Raw genomic sequence first — 20,350 nt, forward strand, 5'->3', positions numbered from 1 at the left:
ATAGGGCCTAGCTTCAGCTCTTAAGCAGCCAGAGCATAATCTTCTCAAAGTCTAAAACTTATTCACTCTGAGTCTAAGCATGTGTATTGTGATGTGATGTCTCACTGAATTAAATGGATTTTATTCTTCAGTAAATATACATATTGTCTGAAAAGGTTAACCTTTATTGGATCATGTCAGTAATTTAAAATGCAGCATGATTGGACATACGCGGCACTTCCATATGGGGGCTTTATGTCTCAAACAGGTAATTCAGATCATATTTTGCTGTGTGTGCGACTGGCACATAAGCATTCACACACAGATTGTAGTCTCAGGTTTTTCATACATATTCATCCACACCGGTGGGCAGTCCTTGATGGAAAATTTCCATGTTTCCTGGCACCTCCCTCAATGACTGCTTCTCTGTCCTCCACTCCCCTTTCCCGTTCTTAGTACACATGAAGGTGTTAGTCCCTATGCACTTGCACATCCTTTAAAAAAATCCCTATACCAGACATGCACACGAATAAACATTAGCAGCCCCTCGTTATCATGTTTCATAATGGCCAAAAGAGAGGCTTGTGCTTTTTTGGGAGTAGCACCATCCATTTCCAGTTGGTTTAAAAGTTTAATAGAGGCTTTATGTAAGATTGATAATTAGCTATACCAAAAATGTGGTAAAGAGATCTTGCACAAAGCAGACGGTGGAAATAGGCATGCTCATATTGTTCCGGCTGCTGCAAGCAGAATGCCTAGGTTGTTCTCAGGTAAGGAACAAATGGAAGTAGGGGTATCCAAGAGAGATAACCCACCAAGGAGCAAATGGAAGTAGGGATATGCAAGAGAGAGAACCCACTGAAATGTCACCATAGCAGTGACAAGCCACCAGCTCAAAAAAAGGGGTTACAAGTTTCCACACCAGCAGTGATTGTTGGGGTATAATGGGTTATTTTTACTTAACTTTTCCGTAGTGAGAGGTTGTTTGATTAAATGTTTAAAAGACACACCATAGGGTGGCATTTTGGTAACAATTATGTCATGTGAACTGTTTGAAAAACCTGTGTGTGTGGACTACATTTGGTTCCGCAATAAACCTTCGTCTGGAAATATCCACGATGACACAGTGGCTTGCATTAATAAGGAGTGCTAACACAGAAAGAAAAGCACAGTGATGTCGTATGCTACAAACTGTCCAAAATACTATATAAAACTTTTTTTAAAAGACTATGTGAACACCCCAGAAACATTAGCCAGAGCCTCCTCATACTTATATCTAGGTCCACTGCAACAGAAGTTTAAATGTTACGGAAGAGCTGCGTGAGACCCTTTAAAAGGACGCTTCCTAAGCAGAATCGCCCTTAAGTAAAAACTCCAGCCCTATTCTTCTGATTCAATCACAACTCCCAATGTCCCCCGCCCATTTCGAGATTCTGGCACCGCCCACTTCCTTCGGCTTAGAAACGCCGAGCCGCGATGCTGTATAGTAGTCACGCCTTTCCTCACAAGTGCTGGTTGCATCAGCCAGGCCCGGGGTCCTTCCATAGCTGTCTATCTTTGCGCCTGAGCCAACTCCGAAGTTCCTTGAACTCGGTCTCTGGGCTAGCAAGAGATGGTGGGGCGAATTTGTGTTCGTAGACGTTTTCCGGCATCGCCTGGGCGTGAAGTCGGCGACGGCAAAACTGCTGGGTCCTGTTTCGAGGGGTCAGGCACACTCGGCGGCCTCCTAACTTCCTTTTGGGCAAGATGGCGGGGGATGAGGCGGGAGTGACTCTGGGGCAGCCACATCTCTCCCGGCAGGACCTGAGTACCTTGGTGAGAATGGGATCTCAAGGGGAGGATGTCTGGTAGGCTTAAGGGGTGCAGAGTCCCAGGAGGTTGGAGCGGCCTGATTTTTATCGGGGAGCCAATACACGGGACAAGGCTCGGGAGTAGCTGATGGAATCAGCCAACTCTCGGCGGGACTGCTGCTTACTCCCCTTTTCTGTCCAAGCAGGCACAGGCAGGTCTCGGAGTTAGGGTGGGAGGGGGAGCCTTTTTTAAAAGATGGATGCCAGAAGCTTCGACCGGAAGGGTGGTGGGCTTTGGAAATCCATTCATGTCCGTTCCGGCAAATCTGCCGCACGTTCACACGCTTCATTCCTCCTCCGGAAAAACAGCGTTCCTTCATTTCGTATTTAAGTGCGAGTCCTAAGCGTAGTGCCAAGATAATTGAAATTCAGCTTTTACAAGCTTGCTTCAGCTCAGTGAGAGAGGTTTCTCACATAACCACAGATTTTCGTGTCATGATTGCATTATCAGGGGATGCTTCCTTCTGTTTCTCTATCTCTCCCCCCCCCCGGTCCTGCACAGCCACAGCAAAACTAAAAGTAGACTTGACAGAAATCTGTCTTGACTGTCTCTGTCACTTGAGGCTCAGGTAGCCTTGGTGGCATGGAGTGCTTTCTGCCAACTTCGGTTGGTGGCCCAGCTGTGCCCCTATCTTGACAGGGATAACCGGGCTTCAGTTGTCCATGCTCTGGTAATCTCCAAATTAGATTACTGCAATGCACTCTATGTGGGGCTGCCTTCGAGATGGTTCGGAAACTGCAGCTTGTGCAAAATGCAGCGGCCAGATTGGTAATAGGGACCAGACGGTCCAAACATATAAAACTAATTCTGGCCCGCTTGCATTGGCTGCCTGTATGTTTCCGAGCTCGATTCAAGGTGCTGGTTTTAACCCATAAAGCCATACACGGCTTGGGACCACAATACCTGATGGAACACCTCTCCCGATACGAACCAACCCATACACTATGCTCAACATCTAAGGCCCTCCTCCGAGTGCCTACTCTGAGGGAAGCTCAGAGGGTGGCAACAAGGGAGAGGGCCTTCTCAGTGGTGGCCCCCAAATTATGGAATGATGTTCCTGACGAGGTGCGCCTGGCACCATCACTGTTATCCTTTCGGTGCCAGGTCAAGACTTTCCTCTTCTCCCAGGCATTTTAGCATGTGTTTAAATTGTTTTAAAAAGATGTGTTTTAAATTTGTATATTTGTTCTTGATGTTTTTAGTTGCTTTAAACCGCCCAGAGAGCTTCGGTTATGGGGCAGTATACAAATACAATAAAATAAATAATTGAAGGGGTATGATGATGGAGGCTTGCTCCTTAATAATATGGGGTATTGCCATTGTTTTTGGAGATGAAGCCATAATGTTCCTCATATTCAGAGCCTCATTGTTTCTGTTGAGAGAAGATGGCTGTAGTCTTATTTTGCAAAAAAGCAGAGGATGTAGCTTTCATTTGGTAGTGCGTTCTAGTAATCTTTTGATACCTTGCGCAATTGAATATATCAGAAGTTTAATTGCAAATTGTTTGGACTCTGTCCTGTCAAAGGATTGTGCTGTTTGACTATACTGTGAGTTTGTGAGCACATCTTCCCTTTCAACTGTTGTCATGAACTACAAAGCTAAATAACGTGTAGAACAATCCAAACCCCACACAGGGACCAACTGAGTGGAACAGAAGATCCACCACTGCATCTGAAGCCAGTTGGCTAGCCACAGAAGGTAGGGGGTGGTTTTTGTTTAGGCTGTGCCAGATCAAGGGTTGGCACAGCTGAGGGCACATGGATCAAGTCCCACAGGGCATTTCTAAGGCTTTTAATGCAGCTGTTCCAAAGCCACTAGTGTAGTGCCCCGAAATTCTTCATTTCAGGGCTCTAACGCAGGCTACTGCTGATGGGAACTTTACCAGTAGTAGCATCCCTCCTCACTGGGAGCAGTGGGGACCTTTGCAGTGGCGGAACACTCCCCACCAGTAGAGCCCAAGCAGACGATCCCTTCTACCTTATCCTAATCCCCCTCCAGCAGTGCAGTTCAGGGGAGGCGGTTAGGATTAAACAGAGAGTAGGAATAAATGGACAGTTCAATCAACAGAGGGATGTATAAAGTGGAGTCCCCCAAGGATTGGTATTGGGAACCTGTGCTTTTTAACCTGTTCATAAGTTATCTAGAGTTAGTGGTGAACAGTGAGGTAGCCAACATACTAAATATCAGAGTGTTTAAAACAAAAAGATTGCAAAAAGCTCCAAAAGGATATCTCCGAACTGAGTGAATGGATGGTAAAATGGCCAATGCAATTCAGTGTAAACAAGTGTAAAGTTATGCATATTGGAGCAAACAATCTTAATTTTGCATATACGGTCACGGGGTTTGAACTGGCGGTGACTGACCAGGAATGACACCTTGTGGTCATAGTAGATAGCTTGATGAAAATACCAACCTAGCATGCAGCACCTGTGAAAAAAGCATATTCCATGCTAGGGATCATTAAGAAAAGGAGGGGGGGGAGCTGCTGATATTATAATGCCGTTACACAAATCTGTGGTGCGGCTACATTTGAAATACTGTGTACAGTTCTGGTTGCCTCACTTCAAGGATATTGTAGAGTTGGAAAAGGTTCAGAAAAGGACAACTAAAATGATCAAGGGGATAGAGCAACTCCCCTATGAGGAAAGGTTGCAACATTTGAGGCTTTTGAGTTTAGAGAAAAGGCAAGTAAGAGATGACATGATAGAAATGCATAAAATTATGCATGGCTTGGATAGAGAAAAGTTTTTGTCCCTTTGTCACTCGTGGATATCCAATGAAGCTCAATGCTGAAAGATTCAGGACAGGCAAAGTACTTCTTCACACAGTGCATAGTTAAACTGTGGAATTTGCTCCCACAAGAGGTAGTGATGGCCGCCAACTTGGATAGCTTTAAAAGAGGATTAGACAAACTCATTGAGGATAAGGCTATGCTCTGCCTCTATAGTCAGTATGTTTTCTAATACTTGTTGCTGGAAACTGCAGGAGGGGAGAGTGCTTTTGCACTCAGGTCCTTCTTTTGTGCTTCCCATGGGCATCTGATTGGCCACTGTGAGAAGAGGATGCTGGGCTAGATGGGCCACTGGCCTGATTCAGCAGGCTGTTATGTTCTTAGCCTAGGGCAATTGACCATTTTTCAATCTCTCACCTATGAAACGGATAACTACCTTGTTTATCAGGTTCATGTGAGGATAGTGATAAAAAAGCATGTAAAACACTTAATGCTCTAGACAAGCTATATAGCCATGAGGTAATATATGAAAAGAATATCTGACAAATACTGCAAGTTGTTCATAAGATGCTAAAGCATTGTACAACTAAATGTATTCTATTTAAAAATCTGTACCAGCAGCATTAAAAAAGCACTTTTAAAAATCCATTTTTATTCAGTTATTTACGGCGTCCAAATCCATTTATATCATTATGAGTTTCGCTATTGGCTAAAATGAGATGTCAGTTGCATCCCAGATGTGGATATGTGTCTTCTGGAAAATTGTTTGTTTCATTCATAATAGGGTAATCTGCTTAAGATCTTTATGGAAGGAAGGAATGCAGACTTAACCAAGTTATTCTGTGTTGGTGAACTACCTTGTTATTCTTGTCTTTGATTGCCTTTATGTAAACTGTTGTTAAAGTTTTATCATCCCCCTCCTCTGCCTCTGCATTCTGGAAGATGAAACTAATATAAACAGTTGTATTTTTTTTAGCAAATACATTTAACGTTAACAAAATCTTTGAAAGTAACTGAAGATCTGTTTCTGCAGGATGTTACTGAGTTGACACCTCTGTCACCAGAAGTCATCAGCAGACAAGCTACAATTAATATAGGTAAGCTAAAACAAAATTAGAGGAGATTGAAGAATATTAATTGCGTAGCTTCTTAAGGCCCTGAGTGTAAACTAAGGTGTCCTCAGAAAGTGCTATGAGAGCTGAAGTCTCCCAGATTAAAGTCTCAATCCAGTACAGTTTTAGGTGTGCTTAAGCCCCTTTGATTTCAATAGGAAATAAGTGCATGTGCAAAATTACTGTTTCTTCATTTGGCCACAAATCAAAAGAGCAACCTTGGTTTGTTCCACACTGATTAGTACAGTGGGGATAGATGCGTATCTCCCCATCTATTGATAGTCTTTACTGTTAAGCTTCTCTGATCCTGGCACATGTGTGCTATATGGCTTGATTTTATCCCATTTCTTTTCATTTGCTAATTAATCAATCTGATTTTGTATCCGTTTGGAAATCCCAAATAGATTTTCTTACCTTGAGGTTCAACATTATGCAAACAAAATTCCTTCTCAAGTTATGACACATTCCCAGTAGGTGGCCATTTGGTTCTCACCCTACTTGTCTTATCCTTGTTCTTATGCAATCACGTTGCTTCATAGAAGTTTACTGAAAACAGAAGTGGCTTTTATGATACTGAATTCAAGGGATTATCAATTGAAATAATTAGCGTTCTATGGAAACAACTGGCTTCATACAGGTGGAGCTAAATTCAAGGGAGTGATGAAGAAATCTGTTGCTGCCGTTAACAAATTTGGCCATTAATATATTTAGGCTGGATAGCAGACTGCAGATTTTAATATTTGGTGTCAGTTTCCAGTTTATGGAATAGTTATTAAATATTTTTTATTTATTTATATTTCCATTTATAGACCGCTTACTATCTGAAAGATCTCAAAGCGGTTTACAATAGAATACACAAGGTACAGTAAAAAAAAATCAAATTAATTTACAAAGCAAAATACATGAACACTATCCATATACATAAACACAGTATAAAAGCCAGAGTAGGCCACAAGGGTTCCAAGTGCAAAAGATTCAAATGTTGGAATTCCTTGCATGGGCCTCAGGAAGAACGTATTTGGGGCTGATACTCTGAGCTCTGATAAACCAGGCAGGTGATGGGGATTTAGCACCCATCGACAGTACAAATGCGATCAGGGAAAACGGGGTCCAAAAAGTCTGCTCCCCGGGCTTCCGTGGTGAGATGTCTTGGTTCTGGACTCCATATCCTATCAGCTTCATATCCTATTCTCCATATCGTATTGCTGAAGTCCATATCCTGTCAGCTCCAGCCATCATGGTCAGTGGTCAGGAATGATGGGAATTCTAGTCCAACAACACCTGAATGGTCACAGGTTAGTGACCTCTGCCATAGAACTCTTCTAGGAGCAAAATTAGTTTCAGACCTATTGGATGAATGTGTGAAGGGGTGTATCACCTTTTTGATCTGATGCCTTAATTGCAGGCCACTTGTAAGTCAGAGGGTTCTTCTCTTTAAGATCTTGAATTTTTACAGATACTATCACAGCTAGACTTTGGGGTGCATTGATCTTGTGGTGCCAAAAAAAGAAGGAAAGAAATATGACTGAGGTTTTTGTTGTTGTTGTTGTTTTGCCCTAATAATTTAATTTACCTTTTTGCCATATTTGAGTTTGGATTATCTGAAGTCAGATTGGCTAGTACCTCCTCAGTTAATGTGGAGATATGAAGTCTGGGTGCACAGAGGATATAGCCTGGAGTTGGAAGAATTATTTTATGGTTCTTTTAGTCATGTGATCTATTATAAACAAATAAATTAACTTTCCTTTTTACAGATAAAGGAATCGCTTGGTTTAGATACATGGGGATAGCCTGAATAGCACTTTTGAGATTGACATGGAAGATTTGATTAAATCAATGTAGTATTATGCTGTAGAGGATGTTTACGAAATTGACAAACATTTGTTTTTAAAATCTAGGTACAATTGGCCATGTAGCTCATGGAAAGTCAACAGTAGTAAAAGCTATTTCTGGAGTTCACACTGTCAGATTTAAAAATGAACTGGAAAGAAATATCACTATCAAGCTGGGCTATGCCAATGCTAAGGTTCGTCACTACCATACATCTAGCAAATTGCATACTTTGATTTGAGCCATCCTTTTACTATTCTTTAATACAAACTCAGCTGACCACTGGTAAATTAAACCTTCATTTTGACTTTTTCTCTGCAGATTTACAAACTTGATGATCCAAGTTGTTCTCGGCCAGAATGTTATCGATCCTGTGGGAGCAGTACTCCTGATGAATTCCCAACAGATATTTCTGGGACCAAAGGGAATTTTAAACTAGTCAGGTGATGAGTAGATCAAGATACATGATTTAGCATTTGTCCATAGGTTTTTTGGAGAGTTGCTTTGGGTGTGTGCCAGGGCTGTGGAGTCGGTACACCAAACCTTCGACTCCGACTCCTCTATTTTTCTACTGTCCGACTCCAACTCTGACTCCGACTCCACCCAAAATTGCTTCCAATTCCACAGCCCTGGAAAGGGCTGTAAATATCTTTTTAAGTTGGAAGCTCTCATAGGAGCATTTTTATCGTTGCCTGAATATGCACTGATTTTGGCATCACAGCATTTGTCTTCATCTGGGTCATGTGTCATACACTGACACACAAAATGTTTTCCATCTTGAGTTATGGTGAAATGCTCAACTACAGCTGACTTCATGGGAAGCTTCTTTGACATTTTGAATTTATATTTTTAAAAAATTGTCAATCAAAATTTATTTTGAAGTCAGAGTCGGTACATTTCTGCCGACTCCGACTCCACCCAAAATTGCTTCCGACTCCACAGCCCTGGTGTGTGCTTAAATAGAGTTCAAAATTAAAATACCTCATTTTTCTATTTACATATCTTGTTCAAGTCTGCCACCAGCATTGGTCCTGAGGGCAGATGAAGATTGATTGGTATCCCAAAGAACATTGCTGAACTGCTTATGTGGCAAGAACTTTGAAACCCTTAAGATTTTCTCTAGAAATTGCCCCATACTTGCTGGTTCCTTGCCATCCTTGTTTTCTTGGAGAGGAGGCAGCTGTTATCAGATTTGCCTCTAGTGAAGCAGTTCTTTGCTAGAAGAAACTGTTGCCTATTTGGGCCTTCTTCTGTTATAGCCAGGGCTGTGGAATCAGTACGCCAAACCTTCGACTCCAACTCCTCTATTTTTCTACTGTCCGACTCCTTCATAAATGGCAAATGTATATTAACTAGTAATAACAAATTTACTGTAGTAAAATGGTAGCACAAGGCATTTCATCACCACGTGAATCATCAGGCTAGATTGATAGAACATAAAATATATTTATTTGATTAAAATTTCTGAACAAGAAAACTTTCCTAAATTCCTATGAAAGTTTTTATTTTGAAGTCGGAGTCGGTACATTTCTCTGACTCCACCCAAAATTGCTTCTGACTCCATGACTCCGATTCCACAGCCCTGGTTATAGCTGTGTGATACTTTGCACTAGCAGGATTTTTTGAAGTGGGGGAGTAGGGCGAATGAGTTGTGTAACATATGGAAGAAGAAAACTCAGTCAACTAGTAGCTGCTTCTCTCTAGCAAAGGCCTGATCTGCCAGGGGTGAGTCTGATAACAATGCCTTCATTTCCAAGAGCACAGGGATGGTGAGTAAATGTTTCATGCTTCTCCAACCTTCCCTATCTGAATAAATAGCTTCTGCAGAGCTGAGTTGCTTACTGCATAAGAAGTGTAACTTGACCTTGGGCTCAGAGTCTGAGTGCTGGAAGCTAGAATTGAATAAATTAGTAAAATTGGGAAGGCACTTCATAGATCTGCTATATTTGCATGCTTCCTCTGAATTCTCCAGTACTAATTATTTTCAGAGATTGGACACGGAGAGTAAGCTGCTTCATTTGTTGCTAATAGTCTCCATTAAAATGTGCTTGGTTTATTCGGAAACACATTGCATATGTTTCGGTTGATAAAAGCTGCCATGTAAGCACATTAGGAAGTTAGCCCCATTGAACATAGTAGGACTGACTTCTGAGTACAGTTGGAGGACTAAGAGGAATGTATCTATGTTTAAATCCCTACAGTGCAAACGTTGCCTTTCTGAATTCTTGCAATCGCTTCAAGAAGCAGCAGTAACCAATATTGTTAATGAGATATTCATAAAACCACCCTTCTTTCACATGTTTGCTTTAATGTGTGGCTATTGCATGCTCCTAAACCTTGAAACCTTTTAATCATTTTAACTAGACTAATTATTTTGCTTTTGAATAATGTTGCTTATTTTGTTCTTCGTTGCATGGTAGACATGTCTCTTTTGTGGATTGTCCTGGCCATGATATCTTGATGGCTACTATGTTGAATGGAGCAGCTGTCATGGATGCAGCTCTGCTGTTAATAGGTAACTATTAACATGGGAAATTGACAGGTATTGGTATAGCGCTTCAGCATTTCAATAGCTGGCTAGTATTTTCTCTGTTGATGAATCAAGTTTTAAATACATGACTCATTATATTGAAATCTGTTGGAACAGCTAACAGTCCAAAAGAGTTTTTTGTGGGTGGATGCAATTATAGGTTTTACACACAGAGAATGTATACATTGGGGTGGGGAACCTTAGCCTACAGGCCTATTTTGGCATGCAGGGACTTCTCATTTAGCCCATGACACAATTTTTCCAAAACCATAGCCACCTGTCAATCAGCAGATGTCACACTGATGGGCAGGTAGCATCAGCTGATGGGAAGGGGTGGGGTTCAATTCTGCATTGGCTGGGCCTGCCAGTTCCCCATAGGGAATGGGGTGCAAAGCCAAAGCAGTAGGAGTTAACCCCTCATTCACCAGCTGATGAGTGAGGAGTTAAATCCTACTCAGACCCCCGCAGAGAGCAGGACTGAATTCTCCACTCATCATCTGATGAGCAGAGATTTCAGTCCATGTTGGTGCTGCTTCACTGGCTACTATCTCTCCCTAGGTCAGCTTTGACTGGTAGGTGGGACTGCCCACCTATCGGTCATCTAACATGATGAGTACTCATGGCTAAAACACACATGGCAAGGTTGGGGAAGATAAAGATCTGGCCCACTAAGCCAAAAAGATCCCTCACCCCTGGCATACATAGTCTCTCATCAGGGAATCAGGAATATACTTTTGCCAGGGAGCTGTAAGCAATTGGTGGCAAGCTTCAGTGTTAGGTCATGAGATGTATGAAAGAGCTCTAAGAGCCAGACTAGATATAATGATTAGTAGTTGTGTGAGTGTTAAAAAAGAAAAGAAATAGCAGGCTCCCAGGACTGGATCTGAATCAAGATTTGAGTAGAAGAGCGTTTACCTTTTGTACCCTGCTGTACTTCCAGTCTGGATCTCCCCATTACCACCTGCAATTTGTATTGGAAGGAAAGGTCATTTGGTCCTTAGTGTCTGCCAGCACTTGCATTAGTGGAAAGAAGAACTTTGGGCTGTATCCAACTAATGTGTCTCATTGGTTCAAGGATTTCTGCTTGCATAACAGAACTCCCCCCCCAATCTGTTCCAGAGGGTTGGAAGAACCCCTAGAATAGATGGAAGAGGGGGAGTTCTGTTGTGCAAGTGGAAATCCTTGTGCTCACCGGATCATCGCATAGTGTTACATTGGATACAACTCTCTAGAACTTCGGTTTCATTTTTTCTGGGATAGTAATTATTACAAAAGATCAAAATATTTTCAGGTTCACATACTGTATTCCACGTGTTTCCTATATATTTATGCTTGTAGCCATGTCAGAAGAGTGAAAGCAAAGATTGTCAAAACAGGCTACAGTGTGTAAATATTCAGGATTGTGGCTGTGCTGGTATTTACTCAGATTGCTATAAGGGCACATTTAATCCATGATATAACAGACACCTTGCAGAATAGCAATAGTTTCTACTAGTGATAAAATTGCCTCATTTTATAAAAAATATAAATGGAGCTCAAATCTGAGCTGCAAGCTTCAGAATAATTTCTTCCTTGTACTTGCACAAACCAAACATGGTTTTGTGAACTGTATACCTCCAATAGTAATCACAGATTACTCTCTAGTAGTTAAGCTCAGTGGTAAGATTTCGGTATTGGATGTTCAAATTATTACTATCTGGGAACTACGACCCACAGAAATATAAGGGCAGAAAGTATTTTTGTCTTTCGCTAAGGAAGGTGACCACCCTCATACAGTATGCTCTGCTGTACATAATCACTTGTTCCTTTGTCTTCCCAGCTGGCAACGAGTCATGTCCTCAGCCCCAGACCTCAGAACACTTAGCTGCTATAGAAATTATGAAATTGAAACACATTCTAATTCTGCAGAATAAGATTGATTTGGTAAAAGAGAGCCAAGCCAAAGAACAGTATGAGCAAATTCTAGCATTTGTACAAGGTACGTTTTCAGAACAAAACCAGTCAAGTATTCTGTTCTTGTACTGCAAACAAACTCTTATCACAAATTCTGAGTTCAGCATTTTAAGTAATCTATATTTTAGTAAAATTCTTAACATTCTTAAATTCTGAAGATCACTTTAATAGGTTTTAGAAGATTACTATTGAAAAACCTTTGGACCACGTCTTAAGCAGATGGTATGCAAGAAATCCCCTCCAAGTCCTAAGTATTTTGTTACAGTAAGAGGTCCATGTAGTATGTTTGTGCAGTGCAGCAGAGATTTAAGTATAAAGTACTTGGGTTTTACTGTGTTCAGCTGTCTTTCTTGCAGTTCTGGGTGGCTCGGTTGACAATTTGGCTTTGTGCCACATACAGTTACCTCATCAGCTGTGGAAGTACACCAGATATTCAGATTTCAAGGCCAGTTTTATTGTAACAGTGCTATCCATACAACATCTGGAGTTGGTGCTGGTGAAAAGCACTGCACGCCATGCCACTCTGTAGAAATCAGTCCCTATCTGCTTCTTCCTACTGTGTCAGAATGGAAGGTGGATTTTACAACTGTAGGCTCTTGTGTTCTGACTATTTGGGGGTTTTACCTGCTTGATTCCCATGATTCCTTTCCTAAATGTTCAGGATCACTGAATTTTCTGTTGGGCAATCACTTGGAAGCAGATTTTATACTCTCTCTGAAAGAAGTGCTTCTGAACATCTTACCCAAACAGAAAATTCAGTAGTCTTGAAAATATTGAAGGATTTTTCTTTTAAAAATCCTCAGATTCATTCCAATCTGTGGAATAATAAAAGCTTGTTTGTTGCAGTTATCCTCTGCTCATCTGTATTCAGGAAAAAAATGAATATGAATAATTTATGCCTTAAAATAATTAACTTCACCATGTTGACCCTGTTGGCGCGTGTGCGTCGGTACGGTCCAGAGAAGCGACTCTGGAGCTGTGCAGAACCAGAAATAATCCAGGCCAGGCAAAGTTCTTTGTAAGAGTCTTTTACTGACAATAAGTTTCAAACGCAGTCCTCTCTCCATACAACTTTTCCCCCACACTAGAGCTTCTGCGAGAGCTGCTCTTATCAGAGCGGTTGCCCTTGCCAACCACCTGCTGGCCTTGACAACTCTGGCACTCACTGTTGCTCAAGTTAACCCATTTTCTTCAGGTTTCCTTTTCTCTGCAAAACCTCTGTCTGTGAGTCACATAGATTGCACTACTGGCCAACAGCCCCCACCTGGGACTAACACACTTGCAGCCTAATCTTAACTAGTGATGGGCAAACATACCTCAGCCTGCTTCAATAAATAATAGTTTTCTGAGTTTCATTTTGGGAACACTAAAACAAATAGATGGACCACACAGACACACCCTGCACGCCTCTACAACTCCCAAGTGCAAAAAGTGAAAAGAAGAAAAACCTTTCAGATGCCTTGTTTGATTCATTTCAGGAAGCAAAGAAAAATACAAATCCTATGCTTCCCAGCAGAAAATAACACTCCTGAGCATGCTTAGGTATTTCCAGTTAAAGAAAGGCCTTTTCTGTCTCTAGCAAAATCTGTACATTGCTGGTTATCTCCTCTTCTCAGAAGGTGGGGGGGAGACTTAGCAGTGATGGCAAGCCAGGACTGAATGCTACTTCAAGCTGGCATGTATTATTTATTTATTATCATTATTTCTACCCCGCCCTTTTCCCAAAACTGGAACTCACAGCGGCAGATAAAAGCATACATATAATTAAAAACATACAAAAGTCTAGATTAAAATTGAATTAAACTATTTACAGTAATGTATTAGAAGAGGACTGGGTTCATCTCAAAATGGAATAATGCTTTTTGAGTTGGGGGAGTTTGTATTATAATCTTCCCCATTGCAAATTCATCCCAATCTTGGATTCTAGCCTTGTGAACTCAGAAAAAAGTTGCACTGATTGTAACTAGGATTTGTAAACAAGTGTAAACACTTCTTAGAATTACTTCCCTTCTTTCTGTACCCACATCCAGGCATGACTTCCAAAACAAACATCTTTTCAAATTCAAATGCTAAATCCCCCCCTTTTCTTTCTGATCCCCCCTTTTCTTTTTACAAAAGTCTCATTTTCTAGATAACCCAATATTTGCTGGGAACCAGAGATATACTATTAGCTAGCACAAGCTCTCCTTGTGCAAGTATTTTATTTTTTGGAGTAGCAGATCCCCATGCCATATTGAAAACTGCTTTTAAAAGTATGCTTCATGTAAAAAGTAATTAAAAAAAGAAAAGACCAAAGCCTCCTTGAACATTCATTTCTTTGGATATTGGGCATTCATTTTCAAACATCTGGTTTTACAAGTGTTGGAACTAATTTATTGCATATTGTGATCATTTTACTCTGAACCACAGTTTTTTTGGGATGGACTACTCTGCAAATTCAGACCTAATGCACATAACTACCAAATATATAACTAAATCATATCATTAGTAAAGAGCAAGCATTTTCTTTGGGGGGGGGTTGGTGCATGCTTCCAACATTGTGCATTGTTTTGTAGACTATAAAGAAAGAGGTCGAAAATGTCCTTGTGATATAGCTAGACTTTGAACATGGGAACAAGACATGATGACAAGTGCCTTTAAGACATTATAATACACAGTTATCTATCAAAACAGGAACAGTTGCAGAAGGAGCTCCAATTATTCCAATCTCGGCACAGCTGAAATACAACATTGAAGTTGTTTGTGAGTACATAGTAAAGAAAATTCCAGTGCCATTAAGAGACTTCACATCAGAACCAAGGCTTATTGGTATGTCTGCTGTAGACTTGTCCATTTGTATTTGAACTTCATCCCTTGACCTACAGTATTTAGATAAACACTAATTAGAATTAAATACATATTTAGAGTACTGTTGTAAAGGTAGTATTGTTAGTGTGAGTACATAGACTCAATAATTCATTCATAAATACTACATAAAAAGCAAAGGTAACCAATCCACAGTTAGCTAATATATTTATTAGGACCAATGTCATAAAATAGAGGCAAGCTTTTGAGTTCTGTAAAACTCTTCATAAGGCAAGATGTTGTACAAAGCGGGGGGGACTAGGAAAAAACAAAAATTAGACAATGTTGTAGCCATAAGGTCAGCTTGTAGACGCAGTTTCAAGATGGAGGTTGCAGGCCAAATAAATCTTTGCTAGGTGCTAGGATTCTGAGCTGCTCCCTGTTTTTGAAAATGGACAGCCTGGCTGTAACCTAGGCCTGTCCCATACACTTGAGAGCAGAAGTAAAGAGTAATATGGTGATGTTCATGTTGGCAAAATCACAGATTAATTTCAGCTAATGTGCTAGGTAGATGAGTCAGCTGAAATCAAATTGTGTAATATTACCCCTCCCCCAAGGTAAAATCTTAATTCATTTGATTTAGTACATGTATAAGCTAGGAGTGCACACTGGCCACAAGATTCAACTTGTATCTGTAACTTTTGGTAAGCAATCCGATCCTTTTCAGAGCTGCTGTGTCTTTCTGATTTGACTCATTAGTCGGGACCGAATGAGAACTGTCTCCCCCTCCTTTCACTATATCGATCAAAAGAATGGCTATAACTTCCACTTTTCACAGAAGTGGATGAAAGCTGTAAGCATAGTAGCCTTTTCAGAGTGGATTAAACCTGCCAAACCTGCATTTAGGGGATTGTTCAGTCCACCTTTAAAGTCTGATTTTTTTTAAAAGGAAAGTCTACCTTTTTCATTTTCTGTCAGGATTTGATGCAATTTGCAGGCACAGTGACCCCTTCTGTGGGGATAAAGCATGCTACATTTCAGAATGATAGCTGTGTGGTTGTCCCACAAGGAACCATTTTGGGGTCGGTATAATAGAAATCATAAGGGATATGGGAATTTGGGGTGGAGGGGAGAGCATGAATCCCCAAGAAATAACCACAAGGGTTCTGTTACCTCAAGGGGAGCTTTTGCTCCCCATGGGTTTTTGGGGAGACAGTGGAGATCTTTTCATTGACTTGTATAGGAGAAAGCATAAATTCACATAAAAACAGTTTTTAATCCCTTCCCCAAATCACTCTGGAGTGCCCTTGGAAAATAGTTAACTGTGACTTAAAAGTCTAGACCTGTCTGTCAAAACAAAATATCCCCCCACTTCTCCACCCCCTCCCTTCTTGAGCTTTAGGTGTTTCCCTGGTCAGTTTGGCTTTGTTTCTCAGAAAATGAAACAATTGTGCATTTTTTGAAAAGCAGAGGACACAGTTACTTGGAAGCTTAGGGAGCTCCTGATCTGGTTCGAGAAGCCTTGTTAACAGCTTAATCTAACTCAGAAAAATGAGAACCTTCCCCTGAATCACCCTGATTTGACTTGTAATTTGGGGTATACACAGAGCCAATTCACACCCCTAGTTAATGCCATGTTTAACAGTATGACCATAAGACCATGGGAAGTAAATCCCATTGGTTTCACTGGGTGAGTTTGGGATTGCACCCTACAGAATGTTGCAAGTGGGCTTTCATTATTTTTAGAGGATTCCATTAAATTCTTAAGTTTTATGAACTGCAGTGCTATTTGGACTTGTGCAATGAAAGTGCTAACCCTGATTTTTGAACAGTTGGCCCACATATCACAAACTCCTTTTGCAACTTCCCTGTGAGTCCTCTTGGGCTCACAAACGTAGTAGCATGGTTCTTGTATCCTGGGTTTAGTCACTCAATTTCTTTTATCAGGCATATGTTCATAAGCAGGTGTTCCTACCTCTCCTTTTGCCAAACAAATGTCTGTTTTTGTGCCTTTGCTGTGACTGGTCACTTCTGCATCATGCAGTATAGCTTTATCGAGAAGTCGATACTTAGCAAGTATTCCTGTCTCAAAAATTTTGACTGCAGTCTGTACACCTCGGTTGTAATTTAGATTGATTCCCTTCCTCCTGAAGGATCCCACCCTCTGTCCTACTTTTGGCTGTAAAAGTTGTGCCTCAATTCAGACAATTTTCTCTGTCTAGTAAAAATTTCATGTTTATTAAACATATAAGCCAATAGGTATTATACTTGCATCTGAACAGTGTATTATAATTACAGACAAATATTAAAGGCTTCTTGGAATAATTTATTAAGTGTGTTAAGTCTGTTAGGTGATGACTTGTAAAAATTATACCTTGCGTTTTTATGTGTGCTTACCATAGTCACATGGAAACAGCATTAGCTATAGTTTGGGTAACAAGAAAAAAATGTTGGAGTAAAATACTGACACAGTGATTTACTGCATGTATCTGATTAAGTGTGTCTTTTCAGTTATTAGATCTTTTGATGTCAACAAGCCTGGATGTGAAGTTGATGACCTGAAAGGAGGTGTAGCTGGTGGTAGTATTCTAAAAGGTGTATTAAAGGTAATGTCTATCTTATTTTACTGTTGCTTCCCAAGATGTTACTTGTAGTAAGAAAACCACAGAATCTGCATTTATATCACCACCCTAGTAAACATATATACAGTAGGGCCCCACTCATACAGCTGGTTACGTTCTGGACCCCCGCTGTAAAGCGAGAACTGCTGTAAAGCAGAACCCATTGACTAACATTGACCAAAATGGCACCCATTGGCAAAAAACCGTTGTAAAAGCAGAACAAGCACTGTAAGAGCAGGGCCTTTCTGCAATTGACAACTGCTGCATTAGCGGAACGCTGTAAAGCGAATCGCTGTAAAGCGGGGCCCTACTGTATTTAAAAAATGGTATCCCTGCTGGCATTTATGGCCAGGATCCAAAGAGTAGTTTTAAATGAGCCCAAGGCCTTAGATGCCACCTTTCGAATTTTTTTACTAGAAACAACATACTAGGTCCAACATCTTTGGATCTGGGCCTCTCCCTTCACTTTCCTAATTTAATATTCCAGTTCTGTTGTTGTTGCCCATGTTAAACATTTCTTGTTAAGTGCAAATAAGGTTAGTTTCATGATAATACAAATATGAAGTCCATATGGTGATACAACTATGAAGCAACTCTTCAGGTTTTTGGTTCTAAACTGGATAACTAGCCTTTTACTTGTGTATAGCATCTTCAGTTCCTTCTAAAATGTATTTTAGTTCTGCATTGTAAATTGTAAGAGTTAATATTAACTCATTCTTTGTATCCCCAGGTACTAGCACGCTGTTGTGAAATGGACATCCATATTATGTAACATACTCTCCTTTATTTTACCATCCGTTTATAGGTAGGCCAGGAGCTTGAAGTAAGACCTGGCATAGTATCAAAGGACAGTGAAGGAAAACTTATGTGCAAGCCCATCTTCTCCAAAATTGTATCACTCTTTGCAGAACACAATGATCTGCAGTATGCTGTACCTGGAGGGCTGATTGGTAAGTTATATTTCATATTTATGTCCTACATGTTTAAGAGCTGTACGAGGCATACATAAATTAAGAGCTGTAAGGTCTCAGACTCCGGTCTGAAGGCACAGAAAGCCAGCTCCCTGCTGAAGCTAAGCAAGGTCAGTTGTGGTCAGTGCCTGGATGGGAGACCACCTGGGAACCATATGTAAGCTGCCTTGAGTTTCTATCATGAAAAAAAAGACTGGGTATAAATGTAATAAATAAATATAAACAAACATATTGTTCCCCCCCTCTGTGTGTAGCAAATTACAAATGTGTGTTTTAAAAAATTAATGTTTATAGTAATGAATATTCATAGCACGCACATTCAGTAGCATAACCAATATTTGAATTTTTCCAGTTTACCTGTGGCACTTGTATATAGATGCTGAGAATGAAATCTAAGATGCAGAATGGGGAACTGTGGGCAGGAGAGGAAAACGGATGTTAGTTTTGATTTTTGCCCATCCACTAATTGGCTCTGCCTCTTGGATGAAAGGAGAGAAAATTACCCTACACCACTTTTGTTGTTTTTGAGTGATTTGAAGAGGATGGTTTCCCTTCAGTGTTGGTGTTTTACTGTCAGAGCTGTGTATCTAGCAGCTCTCGCTTTCTCCACGGAGACAGAGTGCTTGCAGAGAACAATTTGAGGGTCCCTCATCTGGAATTTAGATTTTATGACACATATACAACATCAAAGTCTTAAGAAAAATGGAATTATATATGTGATTTAACCAGTATAGCAAATTTGCAAGAATTTACCAGTCACATAGTTTTTGCTGTAACTTAAATAAAATCTGATGCTTGAAAGCACGTGGCATGTTTCATATATACTCAGAAGCATTTTCTTGGTAGGTGTTGGTACCAAGATTGATCCAACTTTATGCAGAGCTGATCGAATGGTGGGGCAAGTTCTTGGTGCGGTTGGAGCATTACCTGAAATATTCACAGAACTTGAAATTTCCTACTTCTTGCTGAGGCGACTCTTAGGTGTTCGCACTGAAGGAGACAAGAAAGCTGCAAAGGTTGGTTATTAGGCACTTTCCATGTAAAAATGGTGGGAAAAATTGAAGTTCTTAATCTTTGGTATTTGAAAGGGGTGCTTATACATTTTAAATGATAAAAAATGTATCTGACCTGGAGATCCTTTACCACTTATTTCAGGTGCAAAAACTATCAAAAAATGAAGTTCTAATGGTCAACATAGGATCCCTGTCTACTGGGGGACGGGTCAGTGCAGTGAAAGCCGATCTGGGGAAAATAGTGCTAACGAATCCTGTGTGCACCGAAGTAGGAGAAAAAATTGCCCTTAGTCGAAGAGTTGAGAAACACTGGCGGTGAGTTGGTTTGAAATAATAAAATGTCAGAATGGTATCCCTAAATACTGGATTATTGCCTGTCAGTTCTTCTAATGTACTGGAACCAGAAAAAAGGTTGAAAACTGTAAGGCAGGATTGCTCCTCTCTTCTACCAACGGTGTACATGAAGCAACAACTATTCACAATTTTCTACTACACACTGTGTCTGTAGTAACTTTTAAAAAAATCTAGTGCTTTTTAAATGCAACTTTAAATAACTGTCAGTTTTTTTTCTATTTTGCAGTTTAATTGGCTGGGGACAGATTAGAAGAGGAGTGACAATCAAGCCCACAGTAGATGATGACTGAGAAGCAGAAATGTATTGCTCCACTTTGTAAAAGCTGAAGTGTTTCCATACACATGGGGGTGCATTGTCAGAGTGGAAGCTGTTGCACAAAATCCACATTATACTGAAAATCAAGCCCCTTACTAAAATTCTAGTTGGTATCTGCAATAAACAAATTGGCAAAGATTGATTTAATTTTCTTCACTTTTAGCAAAACTAAACTTGTCTCATGTTTAATTTATGTCAGTTTGTCTGAGACTCTATCTGGGGCTGGCTTATCTAATTTTAAACAATGTAACACAATACCCCAGAATCTGTTTTGAAATAAAAATATTGCTTATTTTTTCATTTAA

The 20,350-nt window shown here is 40.4% G+C and overlaps 1 protein-coding gene across 1 annotated transcript; it reads left to right on the forward strand.

Moving 5' to 3' along the window:
- Nucleotides 1-1,463: 1,463 nt before the first annotated feature.
- Nucleotides 1,464-20,350, forward strand: EIF2S3 (eukaryotic translation initiation factor 2 subunit gamma). The gene is made up of 12 exons (XM_061627334.1): nt 1,464-1,794; nt 5,595-5,658; nt 7,572-7,699; nt 7,825-7,946; nt 9,924-10,018; nt 11,853-12,011; nt 14,660-14,794; nt 17,282-17,376; nt 18,197-18,341; nt 19,209-19,378; nt 19,518-19,690; nt 19,956-20,350. Exons 1-12 carry the CDS (start codon nt 1,726-1,728, stop codon nt 20,017-20,019), a joined length of 1,419 nt encoding a protein of 472 aa, XP_061483318.1. The 5' UTR covers nt 1,464-1,725; the 3' UTR covers nt 20,020-20,350.

Source organism: Rhineura floridana, chromosome 5 (assembly GCF_030035675.1).
Source record: "Rhineura floridana isolate rRhiFlo1 chromosome 5, rRhiFlo1.hap2, whole genome shotgun sequence".
Taxonomy (NCBI): domain Eukaryota; kingdom Metazoa; phylum Chordata; class Lepidosauria; order Squamata; family Rhineuridae; genus Rhineura; species Rhineura floridana.